This window comes from Hyla sarda, chromosome 8, assembly GCF_029499605.1.
Source record: "Hyla sarda isolate aHylSar1 chromosome 8, aHylSar1.hap1, whole genome shotgun sequence".
Classification (NCBI taxonomy): Eukaryota; Metazoa; Chordata; class Amphibia; order Anura; family Hylidae; genus Hyla; species Hyla sarda.
Genome location: NC_079196.1, coordinates 151924572 through 151946101, shown reverse-complemented (window position 1 = coordinate 151946101; position 21530 = coordinate 151924572). Strand labels below are relative to the sequence as shown.

General features: G+C 43.8%; 1 protein-coding gene across 5 annotated transcripts in view; it reads left to right on the top strand.

Annotated features, from left to right (window-relative positions):
* The window catches only part of MRTFB (myocardin related transcription factor B), a 389460-nt gene that overhangs the window by 364193 nt on the left and 3737 nt on the right, over nt 1–21530 (top strand). For 3 of the 5 annotated variants that reach the window (XM_056536177.1, XM_056536174.1, XM_056536175.1), the window contains 2 exons: nt 501–641; nt 12970–13030. In XM_056536177.1, the coding sequence (XP_056392152.1) occupies nt 501–641; nt 12970–13030 (202 nt within the window). The remainder of the gene's footprint in view (nt 1–500; nt 642–12969; nt 13031–21530) is intronic. The other 2 variants (XM_056536178.1, XM_056536176.1) reach the window with 1 other exon arrangement.

The window sequence follows — 21530 nt, the reverse complement described above, 5'->3', positions numbered from 1 at the left end:
TTTCTTTCAAACTATCCTGGCTGCCGAGGCCCATAACCCATTGCTACTGACAAAAAAAAAACTCCCCTTATTTACTAAAATAACAAACAGTAGTTTATCATTATACACATAAAAACTTTTATTCACACATTGACCCTGATTTATGAAAATGTGCGAGGGAACAACAGTCTAGTTTTGCCCATAGCAACCAACCATATCTCAGCTTTCACTTTACCAGAGCTTGTTAAGACAGGAAAGCGGAGCTGGGATCGATTGCTAATGGCAAATCTCTCCAGTTTTCCTCACACATCTTGATAAATCAGGGCCATTGTCATTGTTATTTATAGGGAAATACATTTAGAGCACAATGACTTCTGTACTAAATACTCCAAAATATATGTGGAATGTCTTCTTTCCATTTTATATGTTTAATATTTATCGATTCGAATGCTTCCAGTGAGCAAGCTATCATCTGTGGTGTTTAATCATTTATTATACTTGTGTTTCTGTTCTTTCCACAGTCTACCACCACATCCCCATCCCAGCAGTACATTGTCCAGCATTCTGTGTTTAACAGCTCAGCTGCTAAAAATAAAGACCCTCCCCGATATGAAGAGGCCATCAAGCAGGCCCGTAATATTCTGCCTCCGTCTCACACAGAGGTGGGTGCTTCACACTGCAGACATTTCATAGCCTTATCTAAATATACTCTGTGAATGGTAATGGTTTGCAGTGACTACAATCAAGTTAATCCATGTTCCATGCATACACTTACTTTGTGAAATGCATCCATTCCCCGCATATTTAACAACCCTTGTACTTTAGAATGTCCCTCCGTAGCTCCTATCCTGCACAAGCTGACATCAGCCATGCAGAGATGCAACTTCATTCTTAGTTTCCAACACCCAGCAACTAGTATGCATAGGTCCCATTAATCATAACCTTACGCTTGTGTACTCGGTGTTCTATGGTGGTCTATCAGCTGGGCTGCCCAAAGGGCTGCTGCGTCTTTTTATGCCTGATAGATCAAGCACATGTCATTGCTGGGACACTAACTACTCAACAAGGAACACACAAATTCTATGTATTTCTCTAGGGTAATGCTAGCATTATGTTGTTTTACAAGTTTTGCATTTACCATGTGGTGGCACTCTTCTGTCTGCAACTGAAGTTGGTTTAGAGCCATGAGCATATTAGGCAACCACTATCATCAATTCTTTAATGTAATATTATTTTGAAAATGACTCCATGTACAAGCAACAAATGAACATTTCCAAGCATATTGTTATTATTGGAACAGCTGTATTTAGAAGCAGAAGCAATTGCAATATTAGGCCTGCAGAGCTATGGAAAAATTACATTTGTCAGCAGAATATAAGTCTTGACTCATAAATAGAGTTTTCACAGGAGCTGTTACACATGTATAGCAATGTGGTAATGGATAGTGAACCAGTATATCCAGTCACTCTGCTCACAGAATACAAGCTGTCTTGTATGCTGTCTGACCTATGCTAGCCGTGCCCGCAGTTTTGCAGCCTAAAGGGAATGTGTTGCCTAGATATTATTTTACTGATTAGGACCAATACACTGAAACTGTTCTTTTTTTTCTAGTCTGTTCCTATTTCCTGATCATAATTTTTTTAAAATTATTTTTGTGCATTAAAATGGGGGGCACCTATAATAGCTGAGCTTTGTGCACTGCTTTTATAGATGACATGGGAAACAATTGTAATGGCCCAGCACAGAACATGTACTACCCTTAGGCCCTGTCAGGTTGAGTCCCTCAGTGACCTGGGGGCTCTCCTGCAGTGTCTCCCCTGCTGTTAGTATAAGTGTCATTTATTGTCATAGGATTATAGTCAGTGTATTAATGTATAGCTAGTCTAAAGGACCTGTGAGATGTCTGAAGGACCTGTGGAATGTCACATGTTATGATGTCACATGATGTTACTCAGAGGGCACCAACTTAAGCTATGACCCGCAGCTTGACCAATGGGCTTTGGCTCAGCCCCCCTCTATATAAGGGGGCAGCCATTACAATTCTCTCTCTTTTGCTGAGGACAGCAAAGCACAGACATCACAGATCCTGTGTCCAGTACACAAAGCCTGCACACCAGCCACATTGTCAGTAAGTCATCTTATCTATGTCTGCTGTCTCTACTAAAGTCAAGACACTGATCAAGTCTATTCTAGTCTGCGTGGCTGAACAAAAGTCTATTACAATAACTACAAGTCCCAGCATTGCAGGGCCCTTTCCGTGTTACTGGTCGACTCTCTGGGATTCTGGCCTAGCTGTGAAGATAATAACACCTGTCTTAACTCAGTAAAGCCTCCGTTAAACCATAACTTGGTTGTGGACTCTACTTTCACTGCCTAGCCATTGGAATAGTGGACATACCATTCGTGTGGTTCCGGTACCCAAAAACCACTCTGGTGTCATGAACATTAGGGGTTAACAACACCTTGCCCCGGGGGTTAATACCATCTTGCCCCTCCACCTTTACACCCCGTGGTCCCGCCATACACCGTGGGTCACCAGAACTTTGGAGTCACCGAACAGGATACGGGTGTGTGCCTTAACCAGTTAACCACCAAGTCAAGTGAGGCCACCCATTAGCAGTATACGGGTGTGTGCCATATGCAAGTTGCCGCAAGTCCTTCTCCCCAGTCTGAACTGTGTCCAAGTGAAAAATGGTATGCGGTTGTGAAAAAGTGTGTACCAGCAAAGTGTTTACGGGACTGTGTTTTTACTGTGGCACTGATAAAGTAGTGCAGAAGGTGAAAGAAAGACTGTTAATCGTTATTGCTAAGTATGTAAAGTCTGTACCTGAAGGGGTTGAACAGAGTCCGGTGTTTCCCACGCATGGGAGCGGTCGTAGCCCGCCCACTCAGTCTCTAGCGGTGACGCCTCTTCAGTGTGTGAGCCGGAACTAAGAATCCGCCCTGTGTTGCACAGGGGAAGAATTTACCAACCGGACCAAACAGGAAGTTTCCTGGGCGCAGCCATAGTGAAGGTTCCGGCGGCTGCATCCAGCTTTACAGAATACCGGTGCAGCGCAGACTCTGCATAAACCAACCAACGACTTGCTGCAATATGTCTCTGGCACCAGTGGCAACCAACATTAACCCCTTGGTGCCCAACAAAGTCTGCAGGTACTTGCTACAGTCTATTGCAAGGCGTCTTAAAGAGACAGCACCCCCAATTCTTCTTAAAGAGACAGCACACTCAAATCTTCTTAAAGCGACAATGCACTCAAAGAGATTGGCAACATGTCAACATCCAGCTCTCCAGATCGACCCAGCGAGAGCACCCCTCACCAGCAGTGGTAACATCTGTTACACCAGCAGTAGGGGTCCTGCCGGTCCCGCTTGCAGTCTTTGTCAATCATGTGGGTGCCCCAGCAACCGCGCCAGTATTTCTGGGCAATCCTGTCCTTCCTACCTACAGCGGGGACCCCTTCAAGGATATATTCAGAGCGCGTTTGTATTTTACTCTCCCTCCTAATCAACAGGTCCCGCTGCTCACAGGACAACTACCAGCACTTGACAAAGTCCGCATCTGGCCCATCTCCAAGAAAGCGATGGTAGAGCAGATCTTCAAGGGGTGATACCAGATATTTGAATCACATTCTCCATCAGAGCTACGCCTCCGGTTGTAAGAGAGGCGACAAAAGCCAGGTGAGACTCTGAGAGCTTACGCCGTAGCCCTACAAAATGCCCTATAGACTGTTAGACGGTATCACTCCCGATCAGGGTAACAAAGTACTGATGGACAGGTTTATTGATGAGGCTCATAACAAATGGGACAAAGCTCAGCTGAGGATGTTAGCAGTACAAAATCCCAATCTGTCCTCTGCTGTTAAAAGTCTGGCTATTCAGTTAATAGAGCCCGAGACTGAGTCTGAGGAGATTTATACCCTTATGCCAGAACCCCAGAGTGCGGCAGCTGGCCCCATACCACCACCGGCTCCCGCCCCAGTGTCCAATCCACTACCAGCCTCCACAGTCTCAAACATTCAGAGTGTCAAACAAGACATTGAACAATTGACTCAGGCTGTTATGGAACTTGACAGTCAGGCCATTCAGTCCAACCGTGAACCGCCCATTCCTAAGACACCTGTATCTGCTTCTGCCCCTCGTCAAGTTAACCCCCGCCATAATACGCCCAATAGGCCCCCAGGGGCTCAAAGGCCCTTTTGTACCAATTGCAACAAATCAGGACATTGGAAGGTACAATGTTGGCATTTAAACGGATTTCCCCTGAGGTCGCGGACCGGCCCTCACGAAAGCAGATATCCGGTCCGAACCCAGAACAATCTAAGTCAGGACTCTCACTAAATGTCGCCCCCTGCTGCTATGTAAAAGTCATTGAAGGTATCTCATTGGAGGCGCTAATAGATACAGGGTCACAAGTGTCCACTATATCTAAAGACATGTTCTACAAACTGGAATGCTAATTTTTTTGTTTGAACCTGACAGTGTTGGTTTCAAGGTAGTGGCAGGTAACGGGAAACCAATACCTAGGCATGGATATTGGGAGCCCACCATTCAAGTGGGAAAACATGTGTTTAAGGGGCAGGGAGTGATAGTAACTGATGTGTCTGATAAGGGGTCTACAGAATTCATATTGCTGGATGAATATCATGAAACATTGCTTTACTGACATAGTACATTATTTGCATGCCTCTCTCCCATACATGCCCCCGTCAGGCCGGGGGGGGGGGGGGGGGGGGGCTGTGCAGCACCACTTAAAGGTTCTCAAAGCAGAGCACAAGTTTGCCAATCGACAAGGAGAACTTTTCAAAGTATGGATTCAAGACATCAGGTCGGGGACCTTTCAACCTAACACTTAACAATCCTGTGGTGCAGTGCACGTCCCGGAGTGAGAAACATGGACTATCAAGCCCTGTTAGAGCCTATACAGTTGGAAGATCATCCACTAGTTCGAGCAGCAAGGAGTCTAGTCACCGTTATCAAGGGGAAAGTTCCAGTCCAACTAGTCAATCTGTCAAGTGTGGCTACCATCCTACCAAAGTACACTCTAGTGGCTCAGTTGTATCTTCTAGAGCCAGGTGATATTTTATCAGAATATTTTATCATTGACATTGAGAAGCCCAAGTGACTTCAGGTTCTGTGTTAGTCGACATGAAGGATGCAGATGTCATTCAGGAAAGTGAGAGTCCCTGGGCAGCGCCCCTTGTCCTGGTCATAAAGAAGCATGGGACCAACCGTTTCTGTGTCGACTATAGGAAACTGAATGACATCACCCATAAGGACGCTTATCCTCTTCCAAGAATCGAGGAATCACTCACCGCCCTTGGGTACTTCTCCACCTTGGACCTAACCAGTGGGTATTGGAAAGTGCCTATGGCTGTGGAAGACCGAGAGAAGACAGCCTTCGTGACCCCCATGGGACTGTTGGAGTTCAAGAGTATGCCGTTCGGGCTGTGCAATGCCCCTGCCACTTTCCAGCGGCTGATGGAGCGATGCTTGGGCCATTTAAACTTCCAGCTGTACCTCGATGATGTCATTGTATACTCTAAGTCCTACCAAGAGCACCTTGGTCATCTGTCGGACATCTTCCAAATGTTGATCAAACATAGGATTAAGATCAAGCCGTCCAAGTCTTAAACCTCAGGTACACAGTCTAATCCTGACAAGGTAGAAATTGTTAAGAATTGGACAGTGAAAGACATCCGGAGCTTTCTGGGATTAGCCAACTACTACCACTGCTTCATTCCTCACTTTGCCCAGATTGCAGAACCCCTCACAGCCCTCTTGCGGGGCACAGCGAAGGAGAACTACAGTGGGAAGCTACCTGTGGCCTGGACCAAAGAACAGCCCTGTTACTGTGAACGGCCGCAGATCTACAACTTCCTTCCCATCCCCATCTTCGTGCTCCTTACGGTATGAGGCTGGCTCCAGGGGCAGTGTTCTCCCAGTGCGCCCTCCCTGCTTGGAGGGCTGCGCTATCTGTCAAACCTATAAAAAAAAAAAATAACAACAATAATCACTGCTGGTCTCTCTCTATTACAGCTTTTGTCTGTCACATCTGTTTTTTCATCAGTTTAATATCTGCAGGGTCCCTTTTCTTGGGACGGTATTGGGGGCCGCTTTATTCCTTCAGTCACCCTATACATGTCAGTTGCGGTATTCCTCTGGCGTATATCGGTTTTCTGCATGATCCCTTGGAAACTGTTGGGGATATATTCAGTGACTGTTCTCCCCTGCAACGCCATGCCCGTCGCGCCCACAGACAAATTCCAGTCCCTCCCTACCGAGGCAAGACACTGGTTGGGTGCCCTGGCAAGAGTTTTATTGCATTTCTGATGGACGCTAAGGACGCTCTGTCAGGTCCGCCGGTCACCCATCAAGAGGGTGTTCTGGCGTGTCATACAACATGATTCCCTCCTCCACAGGCTGCTGCATCCATGGCTAGTGCTCCGGATCCACACGTTTAGTGTGAGGTCTCCGTGGAAGTGTCCTTGCGTGGGTATGGATTGGTCCTAATGTCGATATGTCTGACAGTAGTCTCAGCTGTCACTCATCCCTCAGCTGCCGCGTACGCGGCTGTCAATCCGGTACCCCACTACTAATGCAAAGTGTCCGACAGGGGGACCCGTTGTCTACTATGGACCCATACCAGTAAGCCAGACAGTGGTCTGCGTGGTTTCCTCCCCCGCCTGTTACTCATTACACAGCTGATGTATCTCCGGCTGGAGTTCCAGTATCCCACTGCTGTGCAAGGTGTCCAAAGGAGTGACCGATTGTCTACTATAGACCCATACCAGTAAGCCAGACAGTGGTCTGCATGGTTTCCTCCACCACCTGTCACCCATCCGACAGCTGATGTATCTGCGCCTGGAGTTCCAGTACCCCACTGCTCTGTGAGGTGTACAAAGACATATCCCGGCGTGTTCTATGGACCCTAGACAAGGTAACAGGTATGCATTCCCCGGCTCCTCAGCCTCCCCAGATCTCCCACTGTGGCGGGGATACTATGCATGGCTCCTAGGCCTCCCCTCCCTCCCATAGGCGACAGAGGGGCACAGTGATCGTCTATCTGGCTCTCCCCTTTTATCCAGCACCCTGAAGTGTGCTTGTTCAACCAGACTGTTGTCTGCATGGTCTCCATCACTGTTGGTCTCCCATCTCTGGGCTGCCCCGGGCATGGTCAGGTTTCTAATACCTCACTGCTGGTATAAGGACTCTGGATAAGGGTCCCTGCAGGTACTTGAGACTGATGCCAGTCAGCCAGACTTTTGTCTGCCGGGTCTCTTACATCACCAGGTCACCCGTTAGTTAGGTGGTGCTCCAAAACCCCACCTTCTGTGGGGGGGGGTCGATAGTTACCCTGAGCATTCAGGAATCCTTTACTAGTCAGCCAGACGGTTGCCTGCATGGTCTACTACTGCTACTTCAAGTCCACTACCATTCACTTCCCACACTAGGACGGAGGTTCAGGTAACCCACTGCCAAGGTGCGGTTCCGAGTGAGTCTCCACATGTTGCTCCATGGGCCCTATACAATACATCATATACTGGTTTGCAGGGTTCCTTCCTTTACCAGGTCCCTCTCTACATGCCTGTCGCTCTCGGTTGAAGGCTGGTAACCCACTTTCTGTGTGTGGTTCTGTCCGCAGCACCCGGTGTGGCCATGGTCCCTATGCCAGATAGCCAGACTATGTCTGCATGGTTTTCTACTCCGCCAGGTCATCTTCCCCATTCTTGCCACTCCCGTGGCTACAGTCCGGTGACTCTCTTTCCAGGTGAAGTTTCAAGAGAGTGTCTGTGATTTCATTAGATCTTTTATACCTGCCTTTCAGACTGTGTCTGCATGTTACCTTTCCCACGCATATCCTTCGTCTCTTGCATCTGCTACAGCAGTCCTGGTGTGTGGCACCATTAGGAGATGGGGTGTGGGCGTTTCCTGCAGGTTCCATGAACTTTCACAGAAACAGCAGCATTCTCTGTTCCCCTTCTAAGGGTGTATCGCTGGTCTGCTTGGGGCATGGTTGTGACACACTGTTGGGCACTGAACCTGTCTTCCATGCTGCTGGACTTTTGTATGTCTGCATCTTCTTTTGCGTCTGCAGTCTTGGTAACCTACATGTGCTGGGCCACCTTCCCTTTTTCTCAGTGGGCGGTTCCTTGGGCCTTCCTGTGATCTTGTTTCCATAGGGTTCCGACGATTGGGCACCTTTGTTCTGGCATGGGGCATGATGGGGCGACACAGTCGGTTCAGCCCCCCCCCCCCCAATACCTCCAGGTATCAGTCCTCGACTCCTGTGCAGAATGGTTAAGACACCGGCTCTGTTGCCTTAGAAAACGACCAGGATGGCTCAGTTGATGCCCTTCTGAAGCAACGCTTTGGTTGCTGTGGGGGCGTGTACTTCTTACTTCCATTCATAGTCACATCTTGGTATCTTTGCCCAGCACCAGTGTACAGATTTCCAATCTCTCGGGGACACAAATTTGATCCTCCATTCCTCGATATGTTGTTGCAGGGTTCCTGGGGACTACATCCACCCAGTACTTTGCCCCCTTGCCTTTGGGCGGCATTTCCCTGCTCCTGTAGTGCCTGGCACACTTGACCATCCCCCTTTCACAGCGGGTACAGGGATCAGGGAGCTAAGCAAGGTCTGGGCCTGGTTTTCATCGCGACCACCCCTTGTTTTTCCCCTCCTCTAATTAGGTGTGGTACCTTACTGGGTCCTTGTTTTTTGCTAAGAGCAATCAGCTGAGCTGAGCACCTTTGCAGCCTGGCTCTCTTCCTGTTTCTTGGTTATCTACTGCTGCTCATGCAGCCTTGGCACTCTCCCCTGTTGGAGGAGTTTATGTGATCTTGTATGGCTCGGCGACAGCCAGTCTAGCACCGTCTGTTGTTTTGGTCCTGCTGTTGCTCTCCTCCTCCCTCGGTGCAATCTCCCTGGAGGGGTTTGTTCCTCCTTCCCTTTGTCGGTGTCAGCTGTGCTACACTTACACTACAGTCTTCTCGAGTAACCTTCCCTTTTGTTCCCCCTCCATTCCTGTCCTGATTGGATGTTTCTTCGGTCCGCTCAGAACGCTAGGGTCCATATCTGGTTGGTCTCCTTGTCTTGACCACTATCTTAGTATGCTTTTCTAGGTCAGCCCTTCTGGTTCTTTGGGCCTTAGTGATGGTTGTGGTCTCGGGCAGGTTAGCTCTCCTGCCCCAATTTCTCAGCGATTCCATTGAGGGGCGATCTTTCTGTACCGTAGTTCTTCTTGTCTAGACATAGAAGTTTGTCCCGGAGCGTTTACTTACTATGCAGGTGTACGTCTTCCAGGCAACTTCAGGCTACAGTGTTCCAGGATGCTCCTTTTGGCCATTTATTCTTGCATGTACGTCTTCCAGGTGACCCGGGTATCTCCAGTTCCCTTGCGGATGCTCCGGTGTTCCGGGATGCTCCTGTTCCGCTCCCTTTTTGGCTTATTCCTCCTCCTTTGGGGTCCATGTACTTCCGAGGCGTTGGGCATTCCGCTCATCCGGTTTACACTACTTGAGCTCATTTTGCCTCCCAGGTGCTCGCGGCAGGCCCTTGGGACAGGGGGTTTTGGTCGGCAGCTGTTCCGGTCATCGCTTTTATGCAACAGGCCTCTCCAGAGCCAATCGCCATCTTTCTTTCTTTTTTCCAGTGTTTTTCTGGTCTCCACCTCCTGTACTCGCCTTCTGCTCAGGCGTACGCTGCTCTCCCTGGCGTCTTTTTCAGCCATGTTCTCTTGACTCGGTTGACTCTGGATGGGGTTCTCTTGTTGTGCCCTTTTCCATTTTTGTTTCCCAGCCGTGCCAGCCCTCGTTCTGGTTTCCGGTCGACCTTTTTTTTTCTGTCTCTCTATATGGACCGTAGGCTTGGAGTCTCTACATAGGACAGTCTCTTCTTTGATATCCTAGTCCATCTCCATGTCGCTCATGTCCGCAATTATCAGCGGGTCCCTGGCTGCCGATAGAAGCCGAGACCTGCCGTGCATGACGTGAGCACCATTCCGGTGCTCGCGGTCATGTACAGGACGTAAATGTATGTCCTAGTGCGTTAAGTACCACCTCACCAGGACGTACATTTACGTCCTGCATCGTTAAGGGGTTAAATCACAAATTAAGCTTGCATCAGCCTGATTATAGGAGACGGTTCCACAGATTTTAATGGAGCCCGTCTCCTGTTAGATCTTGTTCACATTGCCGTCGGACTCCGCTATTCAGAGTTCTGTCAGCAATCCATCCAGAAGGACGGGAGTTTGGCGCAAGCTCTATTTTTTTCTCCTCTAAAATCCTGTAAAATTACCGGGACACTGGCGGACCCCATGCAAGTGAATGGGGTCCGTCATGACCCAAAAGTAGCCGTTTGCATCTGACCTGTTTCAGGGTCAGATCGTCTCAAAAAAAAAAAGGGGGGGGAGGGGGTGGCCACTGGGACACTTAACAGGTCGGATGTAAACGGTCACGTGAACCAAGCCTTAGTTATCAGACTGCATGCAGAGCCAGGGAGTGAAGCGCGATACCATTCGCTTCGCCCAGCTATGACTAATTATTGGAGGGGGTCTCAGACTAAGACCCTGATTGATCATAATTTTTGACATGTCTGTGCAACATGTCAGAATAAATAACAGTAATGCCTTAAATGTTATTTATATTTCTGTTGGTGCACAGGCTTTTTCTGAAAGCTGGGTAGCTTCTAATACCTAGTATACTTATTCCTCCTTGCAGTATACAGTGATGGTAAATAAGTGGATATACAGAAAACTTTCCTGTGACATTAGCACTGGTGTTTAGAGAAAGCAGATCTGCCATTATCTTAGTGGCTTTGTACCTTTTAGTGTACATCATACACCATACAAAATTGCTGGCCATTTTCAGCCCTGCACAGTTTTTCTCAAGTAGACCACCAAAACACCCAGAAATGTCATTTTAATACAGATTGGCATAAACTTCAACCAACTGAAGTCCATTTGCAGTCCATTTTGGACAAGTGTGCATGACTGGTCTCATCATGTATTGTCTACCATGGCAAAATACAAATTGACAATTATAGCTGGATTTGTCACATCTATGGTCATAAAAAGTGTTTGTTTTCCTATAAAACTGATGATTTAAGTCTTTATAACATTTTCTTAAAACATCTATGTGCTCAGATGGGCTTTGATGTTGATACATTGAAGTCTGTCCAGGTGTTAGTGAATCACAGCTCAGGTATTAGAAACATCTGTCAGACAGAACTGGAAACCATCAATGCAGAATAAAAAAGGAAATTAATAAAACTTTCCTGAAAGACGCTTGTTTTCTCAGATTGCAGAAAGACAACACCCAGCCTATATTAGCATTTAAACATATGCTGGCCTGTCTAGCTCAGACGTACATGGACAATAGAGGAGTCTTTCTATCAGTACTGGATGCTATGATTAGAAACCAAACTACATCTTTCCAAGATGCTATAAAAACCACATAATAGCAGAACTGGGACTTGTGTCCTGTTTCCTTCTGACTCACATGTTCCATGCTCGTATTAAAAGAAAGTTATAAAATGCAGGATCCACCTTTATGTATCAGCATAATACAGAGATCCCTATGTCTGAAGGTTCACATGAATGAAATTAAATGAGAATAATTGTATTTACTAACAGAGAATGATTGTGTTAGATTGAAGTGAGCTACTTTCAACTTCAGATTCAGTCAACTTAAGATACAACTTGAAGCTCCCTGTTGCAGGGACATGTCAGATGTTTGGATCAGACAGGTTCTGGGTGTTCAGATCCTTACCGATCATTAGGCGAAGCTGGAAGAAGCATATGGTTATGTGCTTCACTCCCAAGCTCACTGCCTTTTCTATCTCGCTGCACAAGACAAGTGCTAAAGACCTATAATGAGGTTCCTCATAGGTAGAGAGTGATGCTTATAACTGCGTGCTTCTCCCAGTTCTCTCTAGCGATCAGTGGGGATCTGAACACCGAGAACTCCAAGTCACATGGGTAGGCATAGTTTTAGGCTTTGTGATCATGCTCAAAAAAATGAGATGGTGTTACCGTTAGATATCTTAGGGGGGGATCCAGATTACATGTCTTTTTATAACATGTCGACCTGTTCGGGTAATATATCGTTTTGTAGGGGGGTCAGAGGGGTGGGAATGTGATTGAAATATGTGGCTTGATCGGTGTGGGTACTGTAACTGGGTGGCATGAATATTTAATGTCTGAGGGCTTGTTTTTAGCACTGGCCACATTCAGTGAACAGGATGTTGTGAGAGTGCGGGCAGTGCTAAATACACACCGCTGAACATTAAATATATTCATTCCCATGATTACAATAACCGTACTGACCAGAGCCCATATTATAATCACGTTCCTACCTTTCTAATGGATTACCTCAATCGTTAAGGGGATTACAATATGGAGATCATGGGGGGGGGGGGAGACTTATCATTAGGATAGGGGCTACGTTTTTGTATCCCGGAATGCTCCTTAAAGGGGTACTTCGCTGCTTAGTGTTTGGAACAAACAGTTTCGAATGCTTTTTTCGGCACCGCGAGCTCATGACATCATAGCCCCGCCCCCTCATGATGTCACGCCCCACCCCTTCAATGCAAGTATATGGGAGAGGCGTGACAGCCGACACGCCCCCTTCCCATAGAATTGCATTGAGGGGGTGGGGCATGACATCATGAGGGGCGGGCTATGGCATCACAAGCTCCTGGCGCCGGCTCCAGCGTTCGGAACAGTTTGTTCCAAACGCTAAGCAGCGGAGTACCCTTTTAAGGTGTAGGTGCATTTTTTTACTTGATAAATGTTGAAATATTGAAGGTTTACAACTGGCTTTATTTTTCTAGATTTTTCCCTTTTCATAGATATTTTTTATACTATTGTTATTATCATTTTACATAACATTTCACTATATTTGCATAGATTTTTTGATACTATTCCATTAGATTTAATGTAAGAGGTGAAGGTGTTTCTAATGTATTTTTTGTGTATTGCTATGTAGATTACAAATGCACACAGCCAGCAGATGGATGATTTGTTTGATATACTCATCAAAAGTGGAGGTAAGAAACTGCATGCAATAACATTATTGACTTTAATGGTTATGTACATTTTTTTAACACTACTAGTTTTCAGCATAAAAAGTTGATCAACTTTGATATACCGTATTGCCTTACATAGGTAGTACTGACCCCAAGTTACAATTGTGCAGTCTTTATAGCTGAACTTTCCCAGCATTCCTTTCTCATTTGTATTATGGGAAAAATAGTCATCTGAATATAGGACAAATTCACTCCCACTACATTATAGGGACTCAAGATGATGGGCAAGCTTTTTTTTGACAATATACCACCACATAAAATATTTACTTTCAATCAATCAAGATACTATTATCTCACATAATCTATATCTGTGCCACATTCTTAGGTTTGGTTCTGTCTTGACTTGCGGGAAAAAACAAATTAGGACTGCAACGGTTAATGGATATTTATTTAAATCGATAGTGGAAATTGTTGTCAACATACTCCCTGTAATGTCTTGGTGCAGGGAGGACGGCCAAGGTCTATGAACTGCTTTTCCCCAGCAGTGAGGATCTGCCTCATAGATTAACCCTTCACGTGCTGTTCCCTTACAGACACACACTCATAACCCTTCAGTTAAGGTCCCCTCTCTTTCCCCCTGTTAACCCTTTAGGTGCTGTCCCCTCTGGCTGCAATCCTTGTCCTATGCTGCAGCGTGATGCTGGGGTCCGGAGTGACGCCAGGGGCCAGAGTGCCATACTGCTGCTCAGCCAATCATTGGCTAACTAATCTTTAGTTGCAGCCTTAAAATATGTTTAACAAGCAGAGTTGCCAGGGTTCTCTGGGTGATTTTATTTTTTTAAGGAAATGCCTTGGGTACTGCCAAATAAAAAATGACTCATTCATCCCTGCATCGATCCACTGCCATTTTGACAGCCCTCAGTCTTCTCCACGTCTTCCAGTAACATGCTGACCCTGCAGGAACTCCCTGGTCACAGTGACCAGTTCCTCTAAGGTTGGCACATCAAAGGAATCAGGAGGTAGTGGAAAGGACCAGAGACCATGCTTTGTTGGAATGATTGGCTGGAATAACTCTATATAAGGCCCTTTATTATGCTTAATTGACGTAGCCTTATATGACATGGTTTTCTGATTTGACAAACCATTCATTTTGAGACATGCAGTTCATCAGTGCAAACTTGTACAGATACAGTTCTAAGTTGTGGGAATTTATCCTCTTTATCACTGGGCTGTGTGTTTATATTGGAAGAAATTTGCTTTTCCTGCCTTGACAGGTAAACAAGCTACAAGTAGTATGTTCCTTGCACTACATTTTATAGACTGTATATGTATGTACATATATACTTTATAGACATCTATCCACTGTGTTTTTAGCCCTCAATATTGCACTGCCGACTCTCCCCAGCATAACATTATGATTTTCCAACTGAGCTCCTACTGATTATTATTACCAATACATTTTGAATTCTTAAAGTTTATTGAAATTGCCTTTTAGGACGTCAGACGTTTCTTTCTTTTTATACACTAAATTGAATGTAAGTTAAGAGTCTCCAGCTCAACTTCAGCTTCTTGACAGTCATTCTCAATGAGCAGCTCTGCTGATAGGAGAATGACAGACTTGTGTTACAGGCATATTGGCCGCTGACTTGAAGACTGGAGCCAAACTTAAATAAATAACAGCTGAAGGAAAATTAAACCATGAACTGAGGAGGCAAGGCAGCCGTCTTTTGTATGCAGAACTTTTTGCAGCAGTCTGTTAACCCTTGTGCTGGGCCATAGAAACTTTAGCTGGGCTCTACAAACAGTTTCTTTAAATGATTAAAAACTAACCTTCTTTGCTGCAAAATAAAAATGCACAAACTAAACCTATTTAAACTTATTGTAAACCATGTTCCTGAATTTAGGGCCAACTAAAGGATTAAGTGACTGAGTGTCTACTGGTTATTAATGTATATAGTAGAAGGCCTGAAGACTTTGATTCTATTAAGCAAAGAAATAAAATGTTGACACCATTGTATGTTGAGATCATAACTCTGGAAACCTGGTGAGTGGTTGTGGAGAGCCAGAATGTCATCCAAAAATAGGAAAAAGTGAGGATTAAAGAAAAATAAGTAGATAACTAATACAGTTAAAGCAAGTCCTTCCATATATTTATGTGTCCCACATAAAATGGCAGTGCTCTCACTTGGTGTTCAAAGGAGCAGCTAACAGGTAAAGAGTAGTATATAACATGTAATACCTCCCTGTTCTATAGGGAAGTGTTACCAGACAGGCAGACAGTGCATGCACTTCAGTAATACACGTGTTTTATTAGTAAAATGTCCATTCTGATTGGTCAGTTCTTCCAGCCATTGACACTTTTTGCAGACCTGGACTGTCTGTAGCATTGTATGTTTCCAGTTGCAATGGCCCGGAAAAGAGTAAGTTGAAAATATTGTAAGCTGAGGCATCGGAAGTGGAAAGCTTGAGTACGTTTTTTTAAAATTTTATTTTTATTATTTGTTTTCCTCAGTTCCCTGCCAATAGGTAATATTGCGTAAAGCCCAAAAAATCATTTAAAGCCATTGGCAGAGAACCTGTCCCAGGACAGACCCTTTTGCATTGTGGTGCCATGATCAGCTACTTTTTTCATGTGCCCTTTCCACTGTTGAGCAGAACTGTGAGAGTTCATATCACACCTGAAGCTCAGACCCCAAAGACACAGTCCTGTTTCACATACATCTTTTGCCATTTTGCTGGGCCACTACTATACATGGAGGCTTTACCCATTTTCAGCATTAATACTAAATCTATTCCCTTATCTAAGGTTACATTGTAGGTTGTACATAATTATTTTAGTTTTGGCAGTGATCTCCTACCTTTTTGCTCTCCAGCAGCTAAAACTCTCAACCTTCCCCTATAGCTTGCTGGGAGTAATAGTGCAACAATATCTGATGACCGCTGCTCTACACTGGTCAAATAGGTTGTAAACTTAGGTGCATTATCACACATTGGGGATGATAATAATGACGAGTACACAATTTATGCTGGATAAAGCATTGATTTTATTCATTTAATTAACTATTCATTTTAATGACATAATTTTTTTTTAAATATAAAGTCGCCCCAGAATGATCCAGATCCAGGCTTAACTAGCATTCTTTTCAGATTTAGTAGTGAAATGTGTGACTGCAGTGTTACAGATTTTAGAGCTGTGGGTCTTTACCCATAATGCCATCTGGCTTTGGTTTTCCCAGCATCACATAGGTACACTGCAGCTCTTTATGGACTTCACTATAAATTTTGTCATTTTTAACACCGTATTCAGAGATGCATTTAACACCATTTTTCTTCCCAGTTTGCTCTCTTTTCATCTATGAAGGAAGATTAGATTTATTGCTGGCTATTTCAGCACTTAATGGGTGCGTGTGGCTCATGACATCATTTCCCTTTTATATTTAGCACCTAAGGGAGACAGAGCAAAACCTGCAGCTTGAGAATCCATTACAATACCCAGCAGAGAGAGCGGAGGCTGATTATTTTCATGGCAAGCGGTCAATTCTGAGCTCTGTTTCATCTTGCTGTCAGAGAGTCCTGATGTTAATGAGAGTGCTGAGATTTAAACATTTGATAGCCTGCACTCCGTTTGAATTTCAACCACATCCTCAGAAAAGCACAAGTCTCCCTTTTCAGAGTAAATGTATGGAAAAAAGATATAAAAAAAAAACCCTGATACTTCAGGTATTCGCATACAGTACAATGCACCTTTTATCCATAATCAGTTACCGTATTGTTCTAATTAAAAACTTCCTTAGGGTCTGTTCACACATACAGTATCCAGTGCAGGATTTCAAGCTGTGTTCAGTCATTTCGTTTACATTGAAATCTGCAGCAGAAAATCCTGCGCATCAAATCTGCACAGAATACTGTACGTGTGAATAGACCATTAAAGTGTCTCCTTTATCAGGACCATGACAGTCTCAGCATTTTTATTTATAGACGGCGCATAGATTCCTACTAAACTATGCACTTTTTGCTGCCTTTTGTGAAAGGCTTGACCTCCATAGTTTCTCCTCCAGGTGAGAAGGCAGGGGTATGTGCTGGGCCACATGAGTCCTTCAATAAGAAGAGCAGAAAAGGCTTGCATGAGCATGCTACGGCATTGATTTTAGTGCCCACGGTGTACTAGCGTAGTGTTTTTCCTTGCAGGCCACTATGGAATTAACTACACTTTCCCAAAAACAGCTACTCACCTGAGCTCTGACACCCAAACTGGATGTTACCATTTTCCTTGTTAGGCTGGATTCACTCGGCAGAATTTCTGCACTGAATTCTGCATAAATTTATAACCCATTCACTTCAATGGAATTCCTGCCACGGAAATTCTGCAGCAGAAATTCTGCTGTGTGAATCGGACAGCGGAATCCCATTGAAGTGTATTGGCTATAAATTCATGCAGAATTTTCATGCAAAATTCAGTGCGAATGTGAAACTGGCCTTAGTGGGCCGTGTTTCTCAGCACTCTGGCTCTGTCCAATCAGTACTAACAGTGTTTAGACCCTGTTAATAAGAGGAATGGTAACACCCAGTTTATTAATTTATTTTGTACTTTTCCAGGAAAAATAATGGAAGAAGAATGCGGCGCACAGTTCTAAGAAAAGTTGCCCTATAAATGTTCTCTTCTTTACTAAAACAGACTTGTCACAAGCCTGACAGGTCCTATTTTACTGGTACTCCCCTTGTTTTTAATCCATTCCTATAAAGCCTATTTATCATGTTATTTGACTTGTTTGGGTCAGTAAAAATGCACATAAATGTATGTCCAGAGAGTGAACATCATGAAGTACACCTCTTCCAGTAACTTTGTAGGTTCTGTATTTCTTCCATACATTTTTATCTCCTCCTAGATACGCAGTCCTTTAGATGTTTAAATTGCAGCTCAACCCATATCTATAGCCAAGCATATATTTAGTGTTGATTTACTATGTTCCATATTTCCAGAGGATTAGGCTCTACTTTAAAGCTTTTGTTCAGCCATATACATGATAACAATACAAGTGCTGTATGTTTCTCATGGCATTCAAAGAAATGACTCCTCCAGCTTGGAAAATCTATTAGCGTTGAAGGCTGTTTGTCGGTAATTTATCACTTCTGGGAATATAAGTGCCGGTTAGTATCAGACTCTGAAAAAAGGTTTTATTGTCTATGAGAATATTCTGTTTAAAATTGGATCTGGATAAATGTATACATCTGGAAAACAACAGAGTACTTTTACATGATCTTTCCTTAAAGGCATTGTGTCTCTGACAAGTGCTATTGCTAACTGCTTATCTGATGTGCACAGTAACGGATTCATATTCAAGTAGCACTTCATAAAGACAATAATCACACACAGCACTCAGAAGTATACCAAATGTTTTCAGCCTCCATGAGGACCATATACAAGCATGGTTTATTTTAGTTTTCCTGCAACCACCTCTTGTCCTTCTTAAGGAGAACTGTTACATATAAGGGCTATTAGTTTATGCATCTATAGGTTTCAGAAGGAATTGAGGTATCTTACTCTAGGGCAAAAAAAAAAAAATAATCTTTTCCAGCTCTCACACCCATACAGCCAAACATTTTGCAATGTTCTTTTTAGAATATTGGTGTCTTGTTATGGGGCAGAGTAGTCTTTTGCTCACTTACACACCCGGAACCAGGTGCAGCTCTACAACAAACATCTGTTCAGAGAAAAAGTTGACCAGTTGCCCATAGCAACCAATCAGATCGCTTCTTTCATTTCTAAAAAGGCCTCTGAAAAGTAATAGTAGCGATCTGATTGGTTGCTATAAGCAACTGGTCAACTTTTCCTCTGCACAGGTTTTGATAAATCTTCCTCATAGTTTATAAGGTTGAAAAAAAGAGGAGCCGTCAAGTTCAATCTAAGACCCTACTGTGTTGATCCAGAGCTGATGAGGCTGATGCGATTTGCACCCAAACAGAGGAAAAAATTCCTTTGCAACTCCAGTATAGGACCCCTTGGATTGTACTATCCCCAGAGGTCTAGTATCCATAACCTGTAAGAGTATATTTTATTCCAGAAAACCTTCTTTCCTCTAGACATAGAGGATGCCTCCTTGTCATGGTTACCAGCCTAGGTATAAAAAGATCACTAGAAAGATCTCTGTACTGTCCATTTATACATTTGTACATTGTGATGAAATTGCCCATAAGATGTATTTTCTACAAACTAAATAGCCCCAAGCTTGATAACCTGTCTTGGCTCTGTAATCCTCCCATACCATTATAAATCTTTGTCGCCCTACTCTGCACACTTTCCAGTTCAGCCATGTCCTTCTTATATACATGCGCCCAAAACTGGACACAACACTCCATGTGTGGTCTGACTAATGATTTATACAGAGGCAAAACTATGTCCTTGTAACCAGCCCATATGCCTAACTTGATACATCCCATGACTTTATTAGCCTTGGCAACAGCTGCCTGACACTGATCACTAAAGTAGAGTTTACTGTCCACCAGTACCCTCAAGTCTTTTTCAGTAGTAGTTTTACCTAATGTTTCATTATTTAGCACAGGACTGTAATTTTTTTTATGGCTCAATTGCATAACCTTACATTTATCTACATTAGGGTGCATCCACATCTAGGATTTGTAGATACGGCGGGAGAGTTGTAAAACTGCCTTCTGCCAGATCCTCGATGTACAATATTGATTTCAATGAGGCATCATGAGTCAGGAAGTGTCTTCGGTTGTCTCATCTATCCGCCAAATCGTTTTTTTCAATCGGACTGAAAACCTGACTTCCTGACTCTGGGCGGCTCATTGAGATAAATAGGCGTGGATCCAGCAGCGATACCTTAGTAGGCGGTTTTGAAATTCTCCCCTCATATCTGGCTGTCAGATCTACAAATCCTAGACATAAATGCACCTTTTAACTTCATTTGCCATTTGCTGCCCAAGCCTCTCAGTTTATAGTCATCTGCAAATATTATAATTCTACTCTTTAATCCTTCTTCAAGGTCATTAGTAAAAATATTTAAAATAAGTGGACCCCTACACCACTATCACCCAATTAAAGATAACTCCTCTCATAGCCACCCTTTGTTTTCTATCACTGAGCCAGTTGCTAATCTATTTACATATATCCTCCCCTAGCCTTCATTTTATGTACCAACCTTTGTGACACAGTGTCAGATGCCTAATAAAAGTCCATGTATACAACATCCACAGCTTCACCCTGCTCCACTCTATAACTGCCCTCCTCATATAAACTGATCAGATTAGTCTGAAAGAACATGTTGTTGCTGTGTTATGAGGTTATTTTCATTAACATATTCCAGTATAACATTACCCAGGAAACAGTCAAACATGTTACCCAGCTAAAAATCAGGTCTATAGTTCCCAGGATCCCTTTTTGAATATTGACACCACATTTGGTAAATTCCAGTCCTGTGGAACAATCCCTGACATTATAGAATCTTTATATATATATTCCTGCCAAACTGTGGAATAAATGTCAACTGGGCCCTGTGATTTGTGTGTTTTAATATTAAAGGGGTATTCCATTTTTTTTAGATCAACTAAATTCAAAAAGTTAAACAGATTTGTAAATTGCTTCTATTAAAAAATCTTAAACCTTAAAGCTGACATCTCTGCTTGTCGCGGGAACTGCACAGAGTAGAAGAGGTTTGCTATGGGGGATTTGCTGCTTCTGCTTCCCGAGACACGTGTCATCAGAGAGCACTTAGACAGAAAAGAACAACTCAACTTCAGCAGCTCATAAGTACTGAAAGGATTAAGATTTTTTTAATAGAAGTAATTTACAAATCTGTTTAACTTTCTGGAGCCAGTTGATATATAAAAAAAAAAAATTTTCCTGGATAACCCCTTTAAGGTGCGCCACACTTCTTGTTGGGTTAAACAGGTGCGATTTGCTGGAGAATTTACATTATCCCTTTTCATGTCTTTTGATTTGAAATTTGATTTTCCTTTGTTAATACAGTAGAGAAGGCATTTAGTAGATTGGCCTTTTCCTCATCCTCCTCCACCATTACACTCACATTATTTCTTAGGGGGCCAACATTTTAAGTGTACTATTATTTATGTAGGTGAAGAATATTTTTGTGTTCTTTTTACTTTCTGTGGCGGCAGCTCTCTTTGAAAAGAGATTTGAAAACACACCAATTGGGCTTAAGATATAATAAAATCAATTTTACTAAGGAATGCACAAAGTGAATAAACAATATAAAGTGAATCAATAATACAAAAAATTACGCAAAAAGGAACAAAAATATCAAAGTGCCAAATTATAGGGAAGGGGATGGGGTAACGGAGGAATACCTACACTGAGAACCCTATCTATCTAGGTGGGGGACTCCTATCTCTACATGTGGATGGGGGTAGGGAGAATATAACCAAGATAATTACTGGTAGGTAATTAGTAGACCTCTCTTATTAGCAGCTCTGTGATGTAATTGCTGGCTCCAGTGGTTTAGTGTGGAAGAACTGGGACTTACCTGTCCTTCCTGGTGCTCGA